This window comes from Hyperoodon ampullatus (assembly GCF_949752795.1).
Source record: "Hyperoodon ampullatus genome assembly, chromosome: 4".
NCBI classification, from domain to species: Eukaryota; Metazoa; Chordata; class Mammalia; order Artiodactyla; family Ziphiidae; genus Hyperoodon; species Hyperoodon ampullatus.
The window spans coordinates 148,147,673-148,171,954 of NC_136917.1; the positions used below are offsets into that span (position 1 = coordinate 148,147,673).

The 24,282-nt window shown below is 39.3% G+C and overlaps 1 protein-coding gene across 1 annotated transcript in view; it reads left to right on the forward strand.

Moving 5' to 3' along the window:
* The window catches only part of ADAMTS12 (ADAM metallopeptidase with thrombospondin type 1 motif 12), a gene marked incomplete at both ends in the record, with an annotated part of 398,160 nt that overhangs the window by 241,919 nt on the left and 131,959 nt on the right, over positions 1 to 24,282 (forward strand). The window contains 4 exons of the mRNA XM_079701994.1: positions 2,247 to 2,339; positions 3,813 to 3,958; positions 6,613 to 6,782; positions 17,628 to 17,761. Coding sequence (XP_079558120.1) covers positions 2,247 to 2,339; positions 3,813 to 3,958; positions 6,613 to 6,782; positions 17,628 to 17,761 — 543 coding nt within the window. The remainder of the gene's footprint in view (positions 1 to 2,246; positions 2,340 to 3,812; positions 3,959 to 6,612; positions 6,783 to 17,627; positions 17,762 to 24,282) is intronic.

Consider the following 24,282-nt stretch of genomic DNA (forward strand, 5'->3'; position numbering starts at 1 on the left):
TGAGTCTGGGCTTAAATATCACTTCACATCCTATTGTTCACGTCTATGTATTTTTTTTGACAGAGCTTTTACTAGACTATATTATAGTTGCTTCTTACTTGTTTATACCCTCCCCTACTATATTGTAAGCTTTCTGAGGGAATTTTTATTCCTGACATTCAGCAGTACCTAGCACATAGTAGGCACTCTATCAATAAGTGAATAAAGTCTTCAAATCCCTGCATATTGCAGCCAAGATAACCTAATCATTTTCAGTATTAAAAAAAACCTAAAATACTAGAGAATGAAGCATCATCCTTCTTTATTATAACTTTTGTTTATCTTGAAATAGTTTACATCTCAAAAGAAGCTGCAAAAATAGGGCAGAGAGTTCTTGTGTATCATCACCCAGAATATTGTTCTTTATAAATGCATTATGAACTTATAAGAAAGTTTAAAAATATCCTGGGGGGGGGGACAAAAAAGGAGTGATAAGCATCAAATAACTAAAGGGCTTTGATTTTAACATCTGAATGGCAACAGACAATGAGATGTTCACCTTGAGCAGCACAGTGAGTTAGGGCTGAGACCCCTACCTGAAGCTGGGAGGCTTTAAGAGCTGTTACACCTCCATGACAGAGTAGATTAGAAGAAATCCACCACCAACAAAGGGAGATGACAGAGAAGCATCTTTTATCTCAGCCTGAGTTTTGAGGGAGAAGGATGCTGGTGGATAATTTCTCACTAGAAACTTGCTACCATGGGCCAGCCTCATGCCAATTTAGAGTTCATATTTATACTCTTGCATGGTTTGAGAACCCCCATGCCAAAAAAAATTAACATGAAAATATTTCTGACTTGATACTACCATGGGATGCCTTGTAGAAACAAAGGTTGAAAAACTGCCCTGGAGGAACACTCAGCTAAGGATGCACAAAACTCCAATAGATAAAGCTCTGTTCAGTTGAGTTCACAATTCAGCACCTAATTAAAAATGTAAGACCGTCTATCTTCAACTAAATGAGGAAAGACAATAAACCTTCAAGAGCTTTGGATAATTGAATTTTTTAGGTAAGGATAATAAAATAGATGCATAAAAGAGGAGTTTTATATAAGAACAGGGGAAAAAAAGCACTATATGATATATTTAAAGTTGATGTGAAGAACAATTACAACCTCTAGGAATGAAAAATATCATTATTGACTATAAATTTAGTGGACGAGTTACACAGCAGACTTGACAGAGCTGAAGAAAAAATCAATCAGTTGAAGTTTAGAGTTGAGAAAATTACTTCCCTTCCCACTTGAGTGTTTCTGAGAGTTGTGTGATGGAGGAGAGGCTGTCCTTTTCCTGAAAGAAATCCAGGCTTTTTCAACTCTTATGTATAAGAAAATTGAGAGCTAAAAAATACGAAAGTAAAGTTGAAACATGAAGGATGGAATAGGAAGATTCATCAACAATAATTGTGAGTTGCAAAAGGAGAGAATAGTTGCAAAAGTTGTAATCATGGAGAGGCAAGAGTTAGAAAGATAAAAATTAAGAATTTTCTAAAATAGTTAAAAATACAAGATCTTATGATGAAGAAGCATATTGAATATAGATAGAGTACAGTAAGTAGATGGAATGATGGCAGATGGGTGGATAGAAGAAAGACTAAAAGGTGAATGGAAGCAGCTGAGCCATTTCAGATGCTATGTAAGAATCTTGTCAACCTTCCCTTGTTTCTACTGCAGGAGGAGAAATGTGAGGGAATATTCAGTTCACTCCCTGGCAGCTAAAACAAGCTGGCTATTTTGGGTAATAAGTAAATAAGCTGAGGTTTTCTGGATGGAATAGTTTCACTTTCCTTCAATGAGCAGGCTCAAGTTATAACCGCACAGCTGTTTGTAATCAGATCACCTTCCATCACAGTCTGGATTGCTCTTTGATGACTACTGTCACCGGTTGCCCTGCCTAAGGGCAATGAGTACTGGATATTGTGCCACAGGTATAGAAATTCAACTCCTGGGAAATGTGTTTTACCTCCCATTTTCATATTGCCTAGAATGGCCTACAGACCACTGTTTATGAATGATGACAAAGTCCAAGTTAAGTTTAAACTGAGGGTTCTTGTGTGATTGCTTTGCATCACATTATTCACTAACAACCGCAGCATTTATTGTGGGTATGTGGGTGAGTGTGTGTATATTTTACCATCACTGTAGAAATGCTTTTGTGCAAGTTTTGACAGTAAAAAGAAAAGTACGATCCCATGTTTGTTTTCCAGAATGTTTGCCAGACACTGTGGTGCTCTGTGAAAGGCTTTTGTCGCTCCAAGCTGGACGCTGCTGCAGACGGGACGCGATGTGGTGAGAAGAAGGTGACGTGTCAGTGACGTGTCAGTGATGTGAGGAAGGAAGGTGGTGGGTGAAGGGCTTAGTGTTCTTGGAGAGAGCAGAGGAGAAGGCCCTGGAGAGCAGCTGCCTCTGGGTGAAGGCAGATCATCATGCAGTCAGACTTGCCAAAGGAAAGGATTCCACTTCCGTGACTCCTTTTGAGCCTTCACTTGAAACAAGTAGTTAGAGAGAGAGGGCCATGCTCCAATTATAAAACATCTGGCCCATCTTTTCCCGATGAATTTCTGTGGAGTTTGTGGTCAGTCACATCTGCTGGGCTTATCATCAACCTTCATTTTGACATTTTCCCCCCCTCCATATTGGACATTGGGAAGGACAAGCCTGTGGCTTCTTCTTTCCAAAGATGCTGAATTTAGACCACTTGTTATCTTCTTTCTCATCATCTGACCTGATTGCATTTCTTGAAGTCCTATGCACCTTACTGAGCAGGAAAGCCATATACCCAAGAACTCAGAGATGTCAGATACCCTCCAGACGACCTAAGAACAGGATAATACCTGCTGCTCAACGACACCATTTGGGTTCATTGTGAGCCTAAGATTTATGTGTTTAGTGGTCATTTTTACACAGCTTGAGTGTGGCCTGACCCATCACTGAGATTACAGAACTTGATCAGAATACACGGTGACCAGAAATAATGAGAAAGAGGAGGCCAGCAGATGAAACATGCCCAGATCCTCCAGGAAATATGGCCATTTCTAACAACCAACTTGCATTTCTTGTTTCCCTTTTCCTGTATTCACCCTCCTAAACTGGTAGTTGTTGAAGGATTCCCTTGAAGAGGGAGAGAGTGGACTTCTTCCTGAGCCACTTGAAACACCAGAACTGGAAACAATGGGTAGAGTTATAGGAAAGCAGAATTTTTTCTTGATGCCTAACTTCAGCTTCTTAACAACTTGTGTTTTCTGGCAATGAGTGGACATTTTGCAGGAGGATGTTATCTGTTGCAAACATTAAATACCCACAGAGGCTATAGAGAAGTGTTATCACAGTGCCAGTCTGCAAAATGTTTGTTACAGTCTTCAACAAATAAGAAGCTTGCACCAGAAAGTAAATCAATTATGTTACTGAACAACTATATTACTAAGCATATTCAGCTGACATGCTTTTCATAGCGAGACTTTCTCAGTGAAGGAAGCAGTGTGTTGACTTACTTCTGGTGTGCAATCTGCCAGTCACACTTTGAGTAACACTCCTGCATTCACTGCAGCTAGGCACTGTAAAGTTCCCTTTAATTCCTGAAATTCTGTGATTCTAAAACCCAAGACTCTTGGAGGAAATTCTTTTATGAGGCTTTCTTTGTGCTACATCTGATGTGTGACTTGTAGGAAGTCTGCTTGCTCTGGGAGAACTGGGCTTAGACTGCTAGGTTTCCTGACTCAGCTTACTATGGGAACCTTCCTGACTTATGCATCTCCTGCCTTTTCCCTTTCCAGTGGTGTATGGCTGGCAAGTGTATCACAGTGGGCAAGAAACCAGAGAGTATTCCCGGAGGCTGGGGCCGCTGGTCACCCTGGTCCCACTGTTCCAGGACCTGTGGAGCTGGAGCCCAGAGTGCAGAGAGGCTCTGCAACAGCCCTGAGTAAGTCCAGCCAAAGATATTTCCCTTCCTTCCATGAGCACTGGGAGACTAGTCGTGGACAGCATGACTTCAGTCACCCCAGGCCTCCTGAGGGAAATCAAATATGTTCCCAAATATGAAAGGGAGACAGGAGGAAGATTCATAGAGTGTGAAAAAAAATGGTGGTTCATTTTTGCTTTGTTTCATTTTGGCTTGGCACTGGATTCTTACTAGAACTTGGGTAAGTAAGCTGATTCCATCATTTGGAGAAATAAGCAAATTTTTTAAAAAAGTACAATCTATGTGAAAGACTTTAGGAGATTACACAATTAAATCCTTCTAAATAACCCCATTCTATCAGTGGGGATTAGTTATACCCAATTTTGCTGATAAGATGGCAGCTTTCTTTCCATCATAATGAATGTATAATTTTATAAAAATATTCTTCTTCCCTTAGGTGACTAATTAAATAGCTAGGCACATTTTTTGAGGATAATTATTTTTAATGTTTTAGATTAGGATTTTGTAAACCTCAGAGTTCCATATTAGCCTGTCAAGGATTCCATAGATGTTATTTCACAAGTGGCTTTCAACTTTTTAATCAAATTACTTATTTTTTTCATATTTTAAGTTTGTATAATGATATTATATATGAATTAAATTTATATTTCCTTGATTTCCAAATATATATTACATTCTTAATTTCATTATTTCTCAGTATACTAGTTCCCAAGTATAATTTTTAAAAAGTGTACTACAATGCCTCCTGTAAGTAAAAACTGTATTAAACTTCTTTTACCTAGATTTACATTAGTCTGCATTAAAGAGTAAGCATCACATTTTTTAAAAGTGATAAATATGGTTATAATTCTCTCAGTGTTTCAGTTCCAAATCTTCTCCTTTTTATAATAAATATATTTCTATATGTATATATCTGCATGAATATATATATATATACATATAAACTATATATATATATACATATAAACTATATATATATATATATAATTTCTCCTAGGGGTTAATAAATTAACATCTATGAAGAGTTTAACACAATATCTACTAAATAAAATTGTCAGTAAATTGTAGTTATTATGCTATCTTTACCATCTCCCATGCATATAAGTAAGTGTACATTTGAGGAATTTGGACAAAATTGTTTTAAAATCTTACCTTTTTGTTTAAATACAAGGTTCCTGAGACTTCAAAAATTCAAAACCCGAAATCTCTTAAAAAGTATTTTTACAGAATATCTTTATAGTTTGTTTCAATGTGATCAGAAAAGTGATTTCCATTTCAGAGATCAGGAAATACAGGTGATTTGTTCTAGGACCTATTGTCATTGTCCTGTATCAGCCACTACCAGTCTGTAGCCTTCCTGGGAGGATGGCCAATGATCCATGGTTGTCAGAAAAGGGACATCCTTGTTGAGGAAATGAAAGATGATCCTCTAACTTGGCTTCAGGGAGAAAAAATGGCCCCAACTCCCATCTCAGAAGCTACAGTTTGTCTTAGAGTCTCCTTGGATGAGTGACCATGTCTGCTCTCAGTAGGTGGTTTGCTTCAGTTCATTGAGAACCATAACAATGGAAACACAGTAACAGATTCAATTCTGTGATTCAGGTCACAGACTCAGGTCAGTGCATTACCAACTGATGCTGAGACTGTATCTTTGATATGTATCAGTCAGCTGTCTAGTGAGAACCCAGCAGGGCTTGGCTCACAAAAGGCTCTTGGATGGAAATGACTTGGAGAGGTGCCAAGTCATAGAGTGTCACTCCATCATCACAAATAGGAAGCCAGCCTACCCACAACTCTCAAGGACAATTCTTAGTCCCGCCTACAGGGAGTTAATGAATGTGAACTGCCTTGGTCAAAGAATTATCTTTGGGTGTGATAAATGCAGGAAGTGCCTACAGTAGGATAATAAAGTGTCATTTAAGAGGAGAAGGAGATTACTTCTGGCAGAAATTCAGGGAGAATTCATGATGGAGATGGAGATAGCATTTATTGGTCCTTAAATCACAGGCAGTATGTAGATGTTTAGAGACTTAAGAGAGCGGAAATCTATCTAGAGGCACAGAAAAAATAAAAGCAAATAAGTCAGCCTGTATCAATGGGAGCAGTGTGCAAATGAGGAGGAGTGTGGGAAGAAAAGTTGTTCAGGTGAGGTAAGTCAGTATCATGAGGGCCTTGGATGCCAAGCTCAAGAGGCTGGACTGGATTCTGTGGCCATGGGGTGCCATTAAAGATTTTTAAACAGGAAACTAAAATAACTAAGGCAATCATAAAAATTAGCCAGAGAAGAGTGTGTACAGTAGGTTAAATGAGGAAAAAGAGGGCAGACAGGAATGGAGATAAGGGGTGAACTAGTTTGGTGATTGTGGGAATGAAAAGGAGGAAACAAAACTAAAGTCACAACTGATGACCAGGTAACTAATTGACCATGGGGTCAAACTATTTCAAAACAGGCAACTATATACTTGGGACTGAATGTTCATAGGCAACAGCAAAAAATGTGGGAAATTTGAAGAATTTATTCAGACGGTGAGTTTTGAGGCTAGAGAGGGACATGGTTTGGCAAGGAAGGGGCATGGCCGGATACCAGAGGATTTTTAACAGAAAATGCTGGCCTTTAAGGAAATTAAAGAAGAGTTTGTGTGTTTCATGTGTAGACCAAAGTTTGGAGGGAAATACTGCACCGGAGAAAGAAAACGCTATCGTTTGTGTAACGTTCACCCCTGTCGCCCGGATACACCAACATTTCGGCAGATGCAGTGCAGTGAGTTTGACACTGTTCCCTACAAGAATGAATTCTACCACTGGTTTCCAGTTTTTAATCCAGGTAAGGAACTATAACAGTATATTCCAGATCTAAGACTACAGCCATTATCAGAAAGCATTTATCTGTCAGGGTACCTGTGATGCCTTGCAAAGTTCAACAAAAAGAGAATTGTGCCATCAAGAGTTTTATATTTTAGGAGGTGGAGACACTGACCTAGTTAAGTGGATCAGTAAATGTTGAAGGTGAATATTCCAACTCCATGCTGAGCTCTATTGGAGATAAAAGAGAAGTTTATCGAACATGATGGCTCACTTCAAAACAGCTGAGGTGCAACTAAGCAATAAGTGGGGCTTGTAGGTATTCAGAAACTAATCACTGATGAAAGTGATTGTTGATGAGCATGTGGAACTGAATGTAATTTTGGCAGAAATTCAGAAAAGAAGATCATTTTGGTTTTGGAGTAATTTCAAAGAAGTCTTCCAAGGAAGTAGTTGATGATTCTTAAGCATGAGTAGTATTTCTCTTGGCATAAGGGAAGGGGAAGCCATTCAAAATAGAGTCATCAATTCCAAGTGAGAGAAGAAAAGCACAAGGAAAGACAAGATGGTAGAAAATGAATGAGAAACTTGATCAGAAATGAGTAAAAGCCAGCTCTGGGCCAGAAATCAACATTTTTTAATGTATAGGACAGTATAAGCAGGGTAAAAAGTAAAATCAAGCATCTAAAGGATGCATATCAGAGGATGGGGGCATAACAGAGTTGGAGAATGGAGCAGCAGCTTTGGCAGTGCTTCCCTTGAATCAGCACCAGTGACGCATTCTCTCCTGAAAATGAGGAAGAATCATTGACTGTGAGCTATAGATTAGCCTCAAAGAGTATCTGTGCTATTTGTTGTTATTCAAATAGAGAATGTAAGAAAGATTTTCCTGAGTTAAGGAGATTTGAGACAAGGTAGTGAAAAGTAACCACGTTTTTTGTGATTATTCAGTTTCTGAAATGCAGCATGATAGAACAGAAGAGGACTTGTAGATGTCAGCCAATGAATGAAAATTACATATTTGGACTGTTAGGAAAATGATATAGTCAATTGCTTTTGGAAAAAATAGTGCTTTTTCTTTTTTGCGTCTCCAAAATATCCTAATGGCTGTTGGTTGTCATGGGCAACGTCTGCTCCTTGTCTCCCATTGTTTAGCATCATTCATGCTCTAGGGGAGTGAGTCATTTGGTTTTTGGTGCAATTTTACTTTATGATCCAAGCACTCGAATACAGGAGAGCTCATGTATATACTCATATGGGTGCAAAAAAAACAAAGATAGTTTTGAAAGGTATAGCCAGTTGGTACTACCTATACCTGTATTTTGGACATTCTGTTTCGTTGGAACTAGTTGAGTCAGGAGTACTATAGACACTGAATGAACACCCTTCCAGGACTAAAATGGCATAGCTGCCTCAGTGTTGTGACAGGTGCTTAGTTTGGGATCCCCACACAAGCCAGATTCAGGGTTGAATTTGTGTCTGCTGGACTCTGATGGCTCAAGTAGCTGGATTTAGAATTAAAAGATTTGGTTCAGCTTGACTTTTCATTGATTTACAAGCATTTATCTTGTGCCCACTTTTTGCATAGCCTAGCAATAGGTATTAAAGAAATGAGAGCTATAAAAGTAGACACAGATTTCACTCACTTTAGAGTGATCAGTTTGCATCTGTATTGAGGCTGTATAAACCATGTGAGGGAATTTAGCTGAGTGCCATCTGCTTAACTCACCGTCTACCTGGGCTGTAAGCCTCCATTCTCCATCCCAGTGGTTTTCTTACAGGCTCCTGTGCTGTCATTTGAGCATAATGACTTACCTGCTAACCCAAGTAACTACCACCTTGACCAACACACTGATTTCCTTCCCCCATCAACCTCTATCCTACAGAGCTGCTATTTTCTTAGTTCTGGGCATCCCGGGTGACAACAATGTGGCATTCATGACAACTCTGTGCAGAACCCTTAATCTGTGCCAGGCATTGAGCACTTTACACCCTCCCAGCCTTTCCTTAGAAGCCACCAGAGGATAAACTAACTTACAGCAGAGTTTTCTACCCATTCAGTAGACGGTGTTAAGTGTCTTAGTAAGTGACCTTTGGCAGATTTGCTAAGTAGCCAATGACAGAAGAAGAATCATAGGTTCAAACATATGGAATAAGCATAGAATGTCCATCAAACCTTGTAGTTTTCAAACTCTGTTCCAGGGCTTCCAAAAATGTTTGATTCTATTATAATTTCATTTTCCAAAAGAAATAATTTAAACTATTTTTAAAAGTGCAATAAAGAACAATGCTTACACTCAAAAACAGTATATATTGAGTTGTAACATATCAAAAAACACCAATACGTTAACTTACACAAATTAATTTGGTTTTCTACAGACCTTAGAATAAAAGTCTCCCATCAACACAATTTAATTGAGGAATATCTATCCTGAGATTACAGGTCAGGTTGTTCTAAACTGTTATCATTTACAGCTGTTTGTGTGAGTCAAGATTTTTCAATGCTGTACAAACAAGAAAACCCGCAGAAAAAAATTAGGTGCTGCAGCCATATGTCTGTAACTGCCATCTGTAAACTTGATTTCAAAATTTTCTATTCATCTTAATAGTCTCTTTGGATCCCACTGAACTATTTTTAAGCATTATATACTTGAACTTATAAAATTTCTGCTTAATAAAATCCTGATTTTTATCTGCTTTATTTGCAATATCTTGATAAAAGAAAAATAATTCTTCTGCCTAAAGGGTTTGAAAACTACTAATTTAAATCAACTTACTTTCCAATATAGACATTTCCTTTACCAACACTCCTGGCAAAAAAAAAAAAGGCATCCAAACTCCACTTGATCATATTCATGGAAGCACCCATGTGAAGAGCTGAGGCTATACATGTTCTCACTTACCCCCATCCCCATCCTTCAGAGATGAAGAAATGTAGTCTCAGAGAGGACAGTAACTTATTCAGGGTTATAGTGTCTTATATAATGGAGCTGGAATTGAAAAATACAATCTGTTTGATTAAGAAGCTGAGATACTTATACTAACTTATATTCCTAGGAACTTGATTAGCCTATGTGAATAGAAATATGTTTACATCCTGCATCATCTGTTAGGAAATGGCCAGAACCTGATCTTGGTGCCATCACTTTCTTGGAATCTCTCTTCCTTTTTGGTTGTTTTTCTCAGAATCCCCAAACAACTCCTTATTAAGGCTAATTTTTTAGTTGTTGCTTCTGAATATTTCAACCCTATCAATGCTTGCTGCCAGTGAAGTTTCCAGCATATGTGGAAGGTCTGACATGAGGTCAGACAACAGTCTGCTCCTCCTGGGATAGGATCCTTCAGGGACATCTGTAAGGAATTGTTGCAATTGCATTCCCTAGGAAACAGACTCTAAGACAGATACCAGTGTGTGGGTAGTTCAACAGGTGCGGAAGGAGAGGGAAGGAAGAGGGGTTGGGCAGGGGGAGAAGCTGGGGTGCAGAACACAGTCTCAGCAGGGGGCTTCTCCACCCCTCGGGAGGCTCTACAGCTCAAGGGACCTTCAGAGTTGCTGCAGGTGAGGTGGGGCAGCCAGTCCTTGAAGCCCCACGTGGCCCAGACATTGGTGTGGTCTGCCCCAGGATGGAGTGAGTGTCGTTGTGCAAGGAAGCTCTCTTAGGCCAAGGTGACAACTGAGGGCCAGTGCTGGCAGCACTCCTGGGAGGACCTGGGCGCCGTGCATAGAGTTGATTACAAGAGTATTTGGTGTTTAGAAAGAAACAGCATTTAAAGAGAGTGTCATTGCGGGGAGCAACCTGGGAGATCTAGCCAGAAGCCTCTCATTTCACAGACTAGGAATCTGTGGTTTCAGGAGGGAAAATGATGGAATAATAAGGATGATGTTTGCAGACACCCCAAAGCCATTCACAACCCCTTCACTATCCTCTACAAGAGAAGAGGGAGGGCTTCCCTGGTGGCGCAGTGGTTGAGAGTCCGCCTGCCGATGCAGGGGACACGGGTTCGTGCCCCGGTCTGGGAGGATCCCACATGCCGCAGAGTGGCTGGGCCCGTGAGCCATGGCCGCTGAGCCTGTGCGTCCGGAGCCTGTGCTCCGCAACAGGAGAGGCCACAACAGTGAGAGGCCCACGTACAGCTAAAAAAAAAAAAAAAAAAAAAAAAAAAAAGAGAAGAGGGAAAGCTAGAAGACTTGCTAAACTGTATTCCTGGGAGCCCCAGTTCCAACCAAAGACATAAAGATGGCAACTTCACTGGGTCAGGCTTCTGGGAAGGATTTTAATTGGTACTGACCAAGCTGCCCTCGGCCCCCTGCCTTTCTGCCTTTCACTCTGCCCTCGTGCTGCCTGGGGTACAGCAGTCCTATCACAGACATGCTGAGACGGCTGAGAGGAAGACAGAAGGAGTATAGCCCCTGGATTTCTTGTCATGTGGGAAAAATAAATTCCTGTCCGTTTAAAACAAGGAAGCGACATTTTTTTTTCTTTTTCTTTTCTTCTGTTTTTTTTTTTGCTACTTGCAGTGAAACTCATTTCTAACTGATAATGAGAACAGGTTATATTAAACTTATATCAGTATTTGTTCTGTGTAGGTACTTACACTCAACACTTTGTATGCATTTCCCTAATTTTATCCCCACAAGAAAATCCTACATGGAAATTTAAGGTTTTGATCTAATTCTTATGGATATGTTAATAGATTTAGAGAATGAGTAACTTCTTAAACTCAGACTGTACAATAAAGCCAAGAGTTAGCCCTGGCCTGACTCTGCAGGCTAAATATTAACCATAGAAACAGAGACTGGGATAGGCCCATTACCTTAAAAACAATGCATTGAATTTTGAATTTTACCTAAGATGATGTTCATGTTTTTTTTTTTTTTTTAAATAGATGATTTTATGGCCAAGGAGCTCTGGTGGGAGGAGAAGAGCCCCCAAAACTCTTTGTATTATGACAAATGCTAGGTTTATTAAACTTATGTATCTTGCCTTTGGAAATCAATTTTTTAAACATTTAAGCATTCTGACAAAATTATTACTTTTAGTAAACAATTTATAATAAGTTGCAATTCCAAATTTAGTGTCACAGTTCCTAACCATTTTAACTAAAAGACAGAACATAAACGTACAGTAAATAGCAAACATTGCTACATTTAGCGTAGTCTAAAACATCAATGAAGTGGGTTTAATTCATTTTTAACAATTAATTCTATTCCTGTTTTCATACCTTTCTATAGTTATGGTAGCATATATTAATTTTAATGCCTTCTTATGTTTGATGTATATTTTGATATATTTGGAGATTGCAATATTACCTTATCAGAAAGTAAAAAAATACTATTTTAGACCAGCTGAAGTTACAGAGTTTTGGTAATTATTTGACTGATTTTTGGCTGGGTTTTTGGTCAGGACTTCTTGTTTGGTTTTGTTTTTGTTTGTTTGTTTTCCCTCAAGCTGATCTGAGCCTGGTCATTAAACTGGGCTTCTTTTTTAAGTTAAATGTTACTTATTAAAGCAATAAAACATTTTTAAGTTATGTCTTTTGCTTAAGGTTTAGTATTTCTTAAAATCCGGCAAGGAACCGCACACATGCACATCACAAATCTCTTCTGCTCATGCATGTGTTCCATTGTCCAATCAGACTTCACTTACAAGGCACAAGTTCAGACGTAAAACTATTAAGAGTTTTAAGACAGTGACAACAGAGCATTCAACCAAGTGTGAGGCCCAGGGTGTCCGCACGGGACTCACACCCAAGGAGCCCTGCATGTAAATGGATTTTAGAAACTGGATTTTTTTAAATGGTGAAACTCAAATTTCAATCTACTCACAGAACATGAAATGCACCCAAATTTTTCCTTGACCTAAGAAATAATTTTTATCCTTCTTAGCAAGTTTTAGATTTCGCTTCTAATGATCACTTCGTAAGATCATTATCCAAAAATGTTGGGCCGCCCTATTTTAGCAGAATTGAAAATTCAGCCTTTGATTCAGTGAGTTCATTCAGTTCCCTAAGCTTCCTTTGAGAGGATTAATCAGACAGTGTGAGGGGAGAGTTCACCAGTCCATTAGTTTTAGAGTTTTCACTCAGCTGAAAAAAATGGATTGAAAAGCTAGAAGAAAAAAATCACACGAGCCCGACGAAAGGATGTGTCTAGGCAGGTGAGTGTACCTGAGATGGTGAAACACTCAAGTCTGTGGATGTTATGGAACCGATGAGGTTGGTATCTGGGAGAGAGACTCTCTGATAGTTGGGTTGCCTTTGAGAACTAAGACCATCCGTTGCTCCTCCTGCCTCTTGGGGCAGCGCCCTGTGTCACAGGCCCACCTAATGACATACCCAGAGCACCAGGAAAGACAGAGAGGCCAGACGAAAGGGCAGGGAAGCAGGCCTTCAGAGTCCACCTTGTAAACTGCTTCAATAGCCCTGAACCTTCAATTCACAATGCCCGCTTTCGAGCACAGCGTTCTTTCTGGCCTTGGACACGCCTGTGGGTCATAGGTGTGCAGGCGCTGGGGGTCACAGCAGCAGGTCTGTGTGCTGCTGTTGTTTTTAGCACAGATTATTTACTAGGTATTCCTAAGACTCCATAGACCACTGTACTTACATTCCCTAGAAATCTGTTTCTTCCTTACTTCAGTTAGCCTGTCTAATCTTGAAGGATGTACAAATCCAGTATCACAGGAGCAAGATAAAGGGAAGTCTCAAAATGAGGGCCTCTCCTCATAGAGATGTGTCATGATTATCACAGGGGAAAGGAGACCTTTCCAGTTTTCTTGTTTGAGGGCCAAGACATTATTTATAAAATGAATATATGCTTCTTATAAAAATGCAAGTGTATACAATAGAATGAAATAAAAATAAATTCTTCTTAGCCCACCACACTTATTCCTCAGAGGCGAGTGCTGTTAACTGCAGGTTTCCATTTGTGCACAAATGGACTCATATTTTGCCAGTCCTGCAACTTTTTTTTTTTTTTTTTTTTTTTTTTTTTTTGCGGTACGCGGGCCTCTCACTGTGGTGGCCTCTCCCGTTGCGGAGCACAGGCTCCGGACACACAGGCTCAGCAGCCATGGCTCACAGGCCCAGCCGCTCCGCGGCATGTGGGATCCTCCCGGACCGGGACACGAACCCATGTCCCCTGCATTGGCAGGTGGACTCTCAACCACTGCGCCACCAGGGAAGCCCTCTGCAACTTTTTGACTGATGGAGAAGAACACCATGGCATTACGGCTCACCTCATTCTCCTTAGTGACTGCATAGCCTTCCGTTATGTAAAGGCAACTTAATTCATTTGTCCGTTTCTTGCTGGATAAAAAGTGAATTGCCGCAATGAACATCCTTAACCTCTGTCACTGAGGTCAAGGTTCATTTTTATGAATGAGTTGATAATCTCTTAGGATCGAGTTGATCTCTTTGCCATTTGGTCCAAAGGTTTCTCCCTAACAGTATCGATCCCTGCCATGTCAGTTAATTAGTAAACATGGGTTAAGAGCCTTTGCTGAGTGTAATGATCTGCTGGTATTCATTAGGAAAGGTTAATGGTAATAACTACCACATTAAAACAACCAGATACCTTATTAGAGGTTTCAGTGTGCTATCCTCTGACAGTCCCCTCTGTGCAGAGACCAAGAAGGCCTTGGGCAAGAAGTAAGAGTCAGGGCTGGGATCTGAGCCCCTATGCATCTAACTCCAACACTCATGTGAAGGAGAGCCTCCTCCCGTGCTTTTCAGTCCTCACCAGTGTGTGTCTGGTTCCTCCTTCTCACACTGTGGGCGCCAGTAGCAGCTGATCAATGCACAGATGACTGGGGTGCCCTTGAGGACATTGCAGTTTGGTTGAGGAGCTTGTAAAATCCATAGTCTTGGAAGCATAGAGCCGGGAGGACCTCAGTAGGCATTGTACCAGCTTTGAACCAGGTTCATAGTCACAGAAAAGGAAAGTCATGGAACCACCGACTGACCTAGCAGGATATAGAATTCTTTATGCTAAACTGACAAGACAGCGATTATTTAGAAAATGGTAAAACAAAGCATGAAATCAGTGCAGAATTGATTAGAAATGGCACAATGGAATAATCTGAAGGAGAAGAGGATATTTCAGGAAAGATTGGTATATGTGTGGGAAAGAGAATTCAGCCAGCTTTTGTCTGCTCTGAAAGAAGATTGGAATGATAGAAGCACAGCTTATGGGGTAACTGCAAGGACCTTTAGAATTCACCAGGTTACGATAAGGAGGTGAAATCAGCAGCCATAACAACTGTCATTTGTCAAGCACTTACTGTGTACCAGGTACAACGCTGAGTGCTTGACATACAGTCTCTGTCTTAATCCTCACTATTAATTACCCTGCAAGGTAGGTATTATTATCCCCATTTTTCAGACGAGGAAACTGAGTCACAGAAAGGTTAAGTAACTTCTCAAGGTAATATTAGACTTTCATGCGCTAGAATCTGCTACATCTGCTCTCTGTAGAAGTAATGGCTTTTACATCTGCTCTCTGTAGAAGTAATGGTTCCAGAGGCTAGTGATTCTCACCATATTTAAGACCCATGAAAGATTATTAAAATGGAGTCCAGTGGGTATTCTACCAAGTTTGCTTCTCAGATATGATCCATGAATAAATGCATTGCCTAATAACACGAAGAGTGGTTACTTTAAATATCTCATCACAGCATTTATTTTTTGTTAAAAATAATTATGTGCCTGTAGGTTAGGGGTTAATAGCGTGAGCTCTAAGCTAAACCATCAGCTTCTACTGTACCACGCATACTGTGAGATCTTGGAAAACTTAATCTCTCTGCGCCTAAATTTTCTCTTCTAAATGGGGATAATAAAAGAACTAACATCATAGGGTAGTTGTGATGGTTAAAATGAAATCAGATAACCACTGCAAAGCACAAGAAGATCTGGGAAATAACGTTCAAGTAATACATTGGCTGTTATTTTAACAAAGCAACATTCCCTTAGCTCACTAAATAAACAAGACTAGCAAAAGCCTCTGGGTAGTTTCATCCTTCAGGGAGGGAGTCAAACAGCACAAGCCCAGAGGGAGTAAAACTAAGGCAGACATTGGAACTTCACCATTCTGGAATTCAGTGCAATGCTTGCCTTTGGACGGGGGTTTACTTGCTGTGAGGACCCATTTTTACAACCCTGAGAGTGAATGCCTTCTTAGAATTCGCACCCTCAGGCACCTCTAGTCCCAGCCCTCCCCAGCAGGCTGGAACAGGTAATTCCTTTAGAAAAACTCCAGAATAATTCAGGGCTGCTTCATCTTTGTGCTTCATGTGTCCAAATAGAAAATCTCAAATCTAAATTCTAAAACTCAAATCAAAGCTTTTGAAAAAGTGTTTCCCCTGCCTCCATCCTTCTACTTGATGTTTCCTGAAATGATTCCCTGGACTCAGCACACCTGGATGGATGCTCTCATCGCTCAGAGAGCAGAATTGCTCCCAGGTGGCTCCCTCTAAGCACTTCTATTCCAGTTCAGGCAGTCACAGAGCTAATCATGCTGCCAGGAATTAAGATTTACAGTAATACTGAATTATGCCTTGTCTCTGGAGTCTGCTGGCCCTTTTCCGATGGCACTTTGTGATCTCTCCAACTCATTTTAACTTTATTCATTTGCTCAAACAACTTATCCACTGCAGTTTATATAAAATCAGTTGGTATTCTTTATTTGTTTTTACCTTTCTCCTTTAAGTTTTAAACAGATGCTTTAGAAATTGTCTCAAGTTCCTCCAGAGTTTCAGTGTTTGAGTTTTACTCTAAGTTATATTTGTGTACGTTGTACACTTTTATTTCTTTACCACATGGAGCATTGCATCCTTGAGCAGCCCTCCCTAGAGCTGTGCATGCTGGCCTTGCATTTGGGGCCCATCCACACTGAGGTGGGTCCAAGGCAAATGGCCTTACGGGTGGTCTCATTGAGCCCTCAGCTGGTCACACCACCAAGAAACTAACAGCCCTTCCCGCAGTAAACAGACCCAGAAGAGATCCCAAAAGGATCTTTCTGAAGAGGATATTCTCAAATTTTTCACTTAAAGAGAAGACGTAACATTCAAAGAAAATTAACTATTTGAATTCTTATCATATACAGATATTACCTATTAAAAATTTTAGGACAATTTATGTTTTAAAAGTTACCTCTTTTTCTGTTTATTTCGAAGTACCTACGTATAGATACACATTTTATTAAGTAAATCTTTAGAACGATTCTGTGCAGGAGATCACTCACCAGGGAACAGAAAATTGAACCTTAGAATGAATTCAGTGCAGGACCCAGCATGATGGGATGGACCACTATGATAAGCAAGGTGGCTTCTGCTTTAGCAAAGCAGCAGATCTTTTGTTTCTATGTGGTTGTAAACCTATGTCCGAGGACTTCTTGGACTTGAGGAGAACAAGGGAGAATATTTGTTGGGGGTGGTTTATGATAGTGGCAGTGGTGTTAGTAATGAGCTGGCCGCACGGGAGCATCTCCCCTGGTGGTCTGCTTACTTTGCTGCAAAATAACAGGCAAACATGATGCTTGTCTGGAGTCCTGCATCACTGGTTGCTATGACTTATTTTCTAGGTTAACCCCAGATGCTCACTGCCTTATTTTTATAAGCACAGTTCAACATGGGGTTGAAAGGTCTCATCATTTGTAACAAAAGGCGTAGCATTTTAAAGCAATCTTCCCAGTTTAATTTGTTGTAAAATGCTTTAAAAGAAAGAAGACTGCATTACAGCATGTGTCACAGCAAGGTAAAAGATGGGAATCTCCAGATGAATGACACTTGGGGATTCATACATACAAAATCCTGGGGGAAGGGTGCTGAGCAAGAAAGCTAACTTGCAAGGATTTGTCTCTTTTTCACTTCAGCACGTCCTTGTGAGCTCTACTGCCGACCCATAGATGGCCAGTTTTCCGAGAAAATGCTGGATGCTGTCACTGATGGTACCCCTTGCTTTGAAGGCGGCAACAGCAGAAATGTCTGTATTAATGGCATATGTAAGGTATTGGGTATGTTTCCTTAATCTACAACTTTATAAACCATGATTTTTATTAATTCGGGAAGTCAGGTGTGCTAATCTTTTACTTTCGCGGTATTTGCATGTGGTCTGGTATTTTTATATGGTCTGTGAGACAAGACTTTTCAGTGTTCATCAAAATCACAGTTAGGAACTGAACGTCCTCCTGCTGTCGTCTTCATTTCTTGATCTGTTGATGCGCTCTGTGATATTATTTTAGGCATGAAGCTGGGTCAAGTTGAAGAAGAACCAAATTAAAGGAGGAATTACTAGGAAAAGGCAACTCGGATTATTTCAGTGGTATTGAATTGTTTGTTGGTTACTTGCCAACAGAGTTAGTTAAATTTGAGGAAAAACTGAAATTAATAATTGTATAGTGTTTTTCACAGAGCATTTTGACATTTCATTCTCCATTTATCACCAACATGAGCTCCTTAGGAAGAGAGATGGCATGACAGGTAGTTATAAACCAGGTCTTCTGATTTCGATTTAACTTTTTCACATTGACTCCATTAAAAAATTCTGCCTTTATATAAAGTACTTAGATCTGATTTTTTAATGCTTTTATGTGTACAAACATTGAAGAATTTATCCCCATTGCTCACAGTCTGTTTTGCAAGGAACTGATGAACAAGTTTTGTGATCCAACGCTCAGGCATAAATCTCAGTTTAAAGAGAAGGTGTTTTTAATCAGTGAAAAAAGAAACTATATACAAATACTCAATTAACTATTAGTAAAGCATAATGGCTTAGTGCTCAGGCTCTAGAATATGAACCCAATACCACTATTTCCTAGCTGTATAACTCTATACATCTTTCTAAGACTCAGTTATCTTTCATAAAATTGGGATATTAACATATTTTAGATTAAATAAGGTCATATAGGTTAAGCCCTTAACAGAGCCCCTGGCACACAATAAACGCTTAATATATTTTATTTGTTTTTGCAAATAATTATCACAGTTTTTTCCACTGGACCAAATTGTTGCTATGAAAAGCTCCTGCCCATAAATTGTTAGCACCCTGGGAAGGTGAATTTATCACCCTGCAGTTACTGGTGGACTTATTCCAGTAATGACCAAGGCACAGGAGGCAACATGATGATTCCCAGGACTGAGTGAGCTAACAACAAGCCATAATCAGACTCTAAATTGGAAAGAGCTCAGGCAGAATTCTCTTCCTGACACACTAATTACCACTGTAGCTACAAAGAGCCAAAAATAATTAATATATTTTAGGTTAGACCTGTTCCCTAGAGCAGGAAAAAGTTTATTTAGCTAATTTAGGCCCAAACAGCCCCATTGCCATTTAATACAGTGGTTCTCAGGCCTGGCTGCCTATTAGAATCAGCTGGAAAGCTTTTAAAACCTACTGATGCCTGGCTCTATCTCCACCCTATTAATTCAGAGTAGCTGTGATTTGGTCCTGAGCATTGTTTTTGTTTTGTTTTGTTTGTTTTTTTGCAGTACGCGGGTCTCTCACTGTTGTGGCCTCTCCCGTTGCGGAGCACAGGCTCTGGACGCGCAGGCCCAGCGGCCATGGCTCACGGGCCTAGCTGCTCCGTGGCATGTGGGATCCTCCCGGACTGGGGCATGAACCCATGTCCCCTGCATTGGCGGGCGGACTCTCAACCACTGCGCCACCAGGGAAGCCCAGCATTGGTATTTTTAAAACTCCTCAGGTGATTGCCATATGCTGCTAGGGCTGAGAACTTTAGTCATCAAAAAATGAATGTGATGCTAAACTTATCTTTTAGACCTAAATACCTTTGCATGCATAGAGACAGTATCTTTAGCTTGTGATGGAAAAAACAGATATTTTGAACAAAACTTAAGGGGTCTTGGGTGTCTCTCTTGAAACCAGTTAAATCAGCTTAATAGAATAAGCCAAATTCTCTCAGCTTGCCTTTCTCTTTCTGGATGCTAGTTAAGGCCTTTTAGAAGCTTTAATTACTTTCTGTCTACACCACACTGAATTAAGTTTTTAAGCAGAAAAAAATATGTCAAATCAAGTTTACCTTAATAGCCTAAATATAGTTTATCTTTTAAAGATCTAGATTGTAGTTATTTTCAGCTTTTGTTAGTCGTCTTATTCATTTACCACAGTTTTTTCAAAGGGCATTGAACGTGTATTGAAATAAAAAGTTACACCATCAGAAAAAAATATATATGTGCCTAATTCATCTTCTTTGTGGATATGAAAATATTTGCTTATATTCCTATAAATACTTGTATTTGCTTATACTCATATACTTAGCTGTCTATTTGGAAATTACGATATTTGCCAACATTTTGGAATCATAGATTTGCAGATTTTGTTGTTGAGGAAATTATTGATCATTGATCAGAACTGAATTTGTTTTAGGAAGTGTTTGTGTGTGCCCCTCCCCCAATTTTTTAACTTGTCCTGAAATCCTAAGCTGCTTTTTCTCTATTTATTGAATTTTTTTCTACTATTTCATTTACTTAACTGTATCTAAACAAGGCCAAGATTTTTAAGTAAAGTGGTATTTACAGTTAAGTTATTTTCTCCTTTCCTTTTTTTTTTAATTTTTTTTATTAGTTTCTGCTTTATAACAAAGTGAATCAGTCATACATACACATCTGTTCCCACATCCCTTCCCTCATGCATCTCCCTCCCTCCCACCCTCCCCATCCCACCCCTCCAGGCGGTCACAAAGCACCGAGCTGATCTCCCTGTGCTCTGCGGTTGCTTCCCACTATCTATCTACCTTACGTTTGGTAGTGTATATATGTCCATGCCTCTCTTTCGCTTTGTCACAGCTTACCCTTCCCCCTCCCCATATCCTCAAGTCCATTCTCTAGTAGGTCTGTGTCTTTATTCCCGTTTTACCCCTAGATTCTTCATGACATTTTTTTTTAATTCCATATATATGTGTTAGCATACGGTATTTGTCTTTCTCTTTCTGACTTACTTCACTCTGTATGACAGACTCTAGGTCTATCCACCTCATTACAAATAGCTCAATTTCATTTCTTTTTATGGCTGAGTAATATTCCATTGTATATATGTGCCACATCTTCTTTATCCATTCATCCGATGATGGACACTTAGGTTGTTTCCAGCTCCGGGCTATTGTGAATAGAGCTGCAATGAACATTTTGGTACATGTTTCTTTTTGAATTATGGTTTTCTCAGGGTATATGCCTAGAAGTGGGATTGCTGGGTCATATGGTAGTTCTATTTTTAGTTTTTTAAGGAACCTCCATACTGTTCTCCATAGTGGCTGTACCAATTCACATTCCCACCAGCAGTGCAAGAGAGTTCCCTTTTCTCCACACCCTCTCCAGCATTTATTGTTTCTAGATTTCTTGATGATGGCCATTCTGACTGGTGTGAGATGATATCTCATTGTAGTTTTGATTTGCATTTCTCTAATGATTAATGATGTTGAGCATTCTTTCATGTGTTTGTTGGCAGTCTGTATATCTTCTTTGGAGAAATGCCTATTTAAGTCTTCTGCCCATTTTTGGATTGGGTTGTTTGTTTGTTTGCTATTGAGCTGCATGAGCTGTTTATAAATTTTGGAGATTAGTCCTTTGTCAGTTGCTTCATTTGCAAATATTTTCTCCCATTCTGAGAGTTGTCTTTTGGTCTTGTTTATGGTTTCCTTTGCTGTGCAAAAGCTTTGAAGTTTCATTAGGTCCCATTTGTTTATCTTTGTTTTTATTTCCATTTCTCTAGGAGGTGGGTCCAAAAGGATCTTGCTGTGATTTATGTCATAGAGTGTTCTACCTATGTTTTCCTCTAGGAGTTTGATAGTTTCTGGCCTTACATTTAGGTCTTTAATCCATTTTGAGCTTATTTTTGTGTATGGTGTTAGGGAGTGATCTAATCTCATACTTTTACATGTCCCTGTCCAGTTTTCCCAGCACCACTTATTGAAGAGGCTGTCCTTTCTCCACTGTACATTCCTGCCTCCTTTATCAAAGATAAGTTGGCCATATGTGCGTGGGTTTATCTCTGGGCTTTCTATCCTGATCCACTGATCTATCTTTCTGTTTTTATGCCAGTACCACACTGTCTTAATTACTGTAGCTTTGTAGTATAGTCTGAAGTCAGGGAGCCTGATTCCTCCAACTCCGTTTTTCATTCTCAAGATTGCTTTGGCTATTCGGGGTCTTTTGTTTTTCCAAACAAATTTTCAAATTTTTGGTTCTAGTTCTGTGAAAAATGCCAGTGGTAGTTTGATAGGGATTGCATTGAATCTGTAGATTGCTTTGGGTAGTAGAGTCATTTTCACAATATTGATTCTTCCAATCCAGGAGCATGGTATATCTCTCCATCTATTTGTATCATCTTTAATTTCTTTCATCAGTGTCTTATAATTTTCTGCATACAGGTCTTTTGTCTCCTTAGGTAGGTTTATTCCTAGATATTTTATTCTTTTTGTTGCAATGGTAAATGGGAGTGTTTTCTTGATTTCATTTTCAGATTTTTCATCATTAGTGTACAGGAATGCCAGAGATTTCTGTACATTAATTTTGTATCCTGCTACTTTACCAAATTCATTGAGTAGCTCTAGTAGTTTTTCGGTAGCATCTTTAGGATTCTCTATGTATAGTATCATGTCATCTGCAAACAGTGACAGCTTTACTTCTTCTTTTCCAATTTGGATTCCTTTTATTTCCTTTTCTTCTCTGATTGCTGTGGCTAAAACTTCCAAAACTAGGTTGAATAAGAGTGGTGAGAGTGGGCAGCCTTGTCTTGTTCCTGATCTTAGTGGAAATGGTTTCAGTTTTTCACCATTGAGGACAATGTTGGCTGTGGGTTTGTCATATATGGCCTTTATTATGTTGAGGAAAGTTCCCTCTATGCCTACTTTCTGCAGGGTTTTTATCATAAATGGGTGTTGAATTTTGTCGAAAGCTTTCTCTGCATCTATTGAGATGATCATATGGTTTTTCTCCTTCAACTTGTTAATATGGTGTATCACATTGATTGATTTGCGTATATTGAAGAATCCTTGCATTCCTGGAATAAACCCCACTTGATCATGGTGTATGATCCTTTGAATGTGCTGTTGGATTCTGTTTGCTAGTATTTTGTTGAGGATTTTTGCATCTATGTTCATCAGTGATATTGGCCTGTAGTTTTCTTTCTTTGTGACATCCTTGCCTGGTTTTGGTATCAAGGTGATGGTGGCCTCGTAGAATGAGCTTGGGAGTGTTCCTTCCTCTGATATTGTTTGGAAGAGTTTGAGAAGGATGGGTGTTAGCTCTTCTCTAAATGTTTGATAGAATTCGCCTGTGAAGCCATCTGGTCCTGGGCTTTTGTTTGATGGAAGATTTTTAATCACAGTTTCAATTTCAGTGCTTGTGATTGGTCTATTCATATTTTCTATTTCTTCCTGAGTCAGTCTTGGCAGGTTGTGCACTTCTAAGAATTTGTCCATTTCTTCCAGGTTGTCCATTTTATTGGCATAGAGTTGCGTATAGTAATCTCTCATGATCTTTTGTATTTCTGCAGTGTCAGTTGTTACTTCTCCTTTTTCATTTCTAATTCTATTGATTTGAGTCTTCTCCCTTCTTTTCTTGATGAGTCTGGCTAATGGTTTGTCAATTTTGTTTATCTTCTCAAAGAACCAGCTTTTAGTTTGGTTGATCTTTGCTATCATTTCCTTCATTTCTTTTTCATTTATTTCTGATCTGATCTTATGATTTCTTTCCTTCTGCTTACTTTGGGGGTTTTTTGTTCTTCTTTCTCTAATTGCTTTAGGTGCAGGGTCAGGTTGTTTACTCGAAATGTTTCCTGTTTCTTAAGGTGGGATTGTATTGCTATAAACTTCCCCCTTAGAACTGCTTTTGCTGCATCCCATAGGTTTTGGGTCGTCGTGTCTCCATTGTCATTTGTTTCTAGGTATTTTTTAATTTCCTCTTTGATTTCTTCAGTGATCACTTCGTTATTGAGTAGTGTATTGTTTAGCCTCCATGTGTTTGTATTTTTTACAGATCTTTTCCTGTAATTGATGTCTAGTCTCATAGCATTGTGGTCAGAAAAGATACTTGATACAATTTCAATTTTCTTGAATTTACCAAGGCTTGATTTGTGACCCAAGATATGATCTCTCCTGGAGAATGTTCCATGAGCACTTGAGAAAAATGTGTATTCTGTTGTTTTTGGATGGAATGTCCTATAAATATCAACTAAGTCCATCTTGTTTAATGTATCATTTAAGGCTTGTGTTTCCTTATTTATTTTCATTTTGGATGATCTGTCCATTGGTGAAAGTGGGGTGTTAAAGTCCCCTACTATGATTGTGTTACTGTCGATTTCCCCTTTTATGGCTGTTAGTATTTGCCTTATGTATTGAGGTGCTCCTATGTTGGGTGCATAAATATTTACAATTGTTATATCTTCTTCTTGGATCGATCCCTTTATCGTTATGTAGTGTCCTTCTTTGTCTCTTCTAACAGTCTTTATTTTAAAGTCTACTTTGTCTGATATAAGAATTGCTACTCCAGCTTTCTTTTGATTTCCATTTG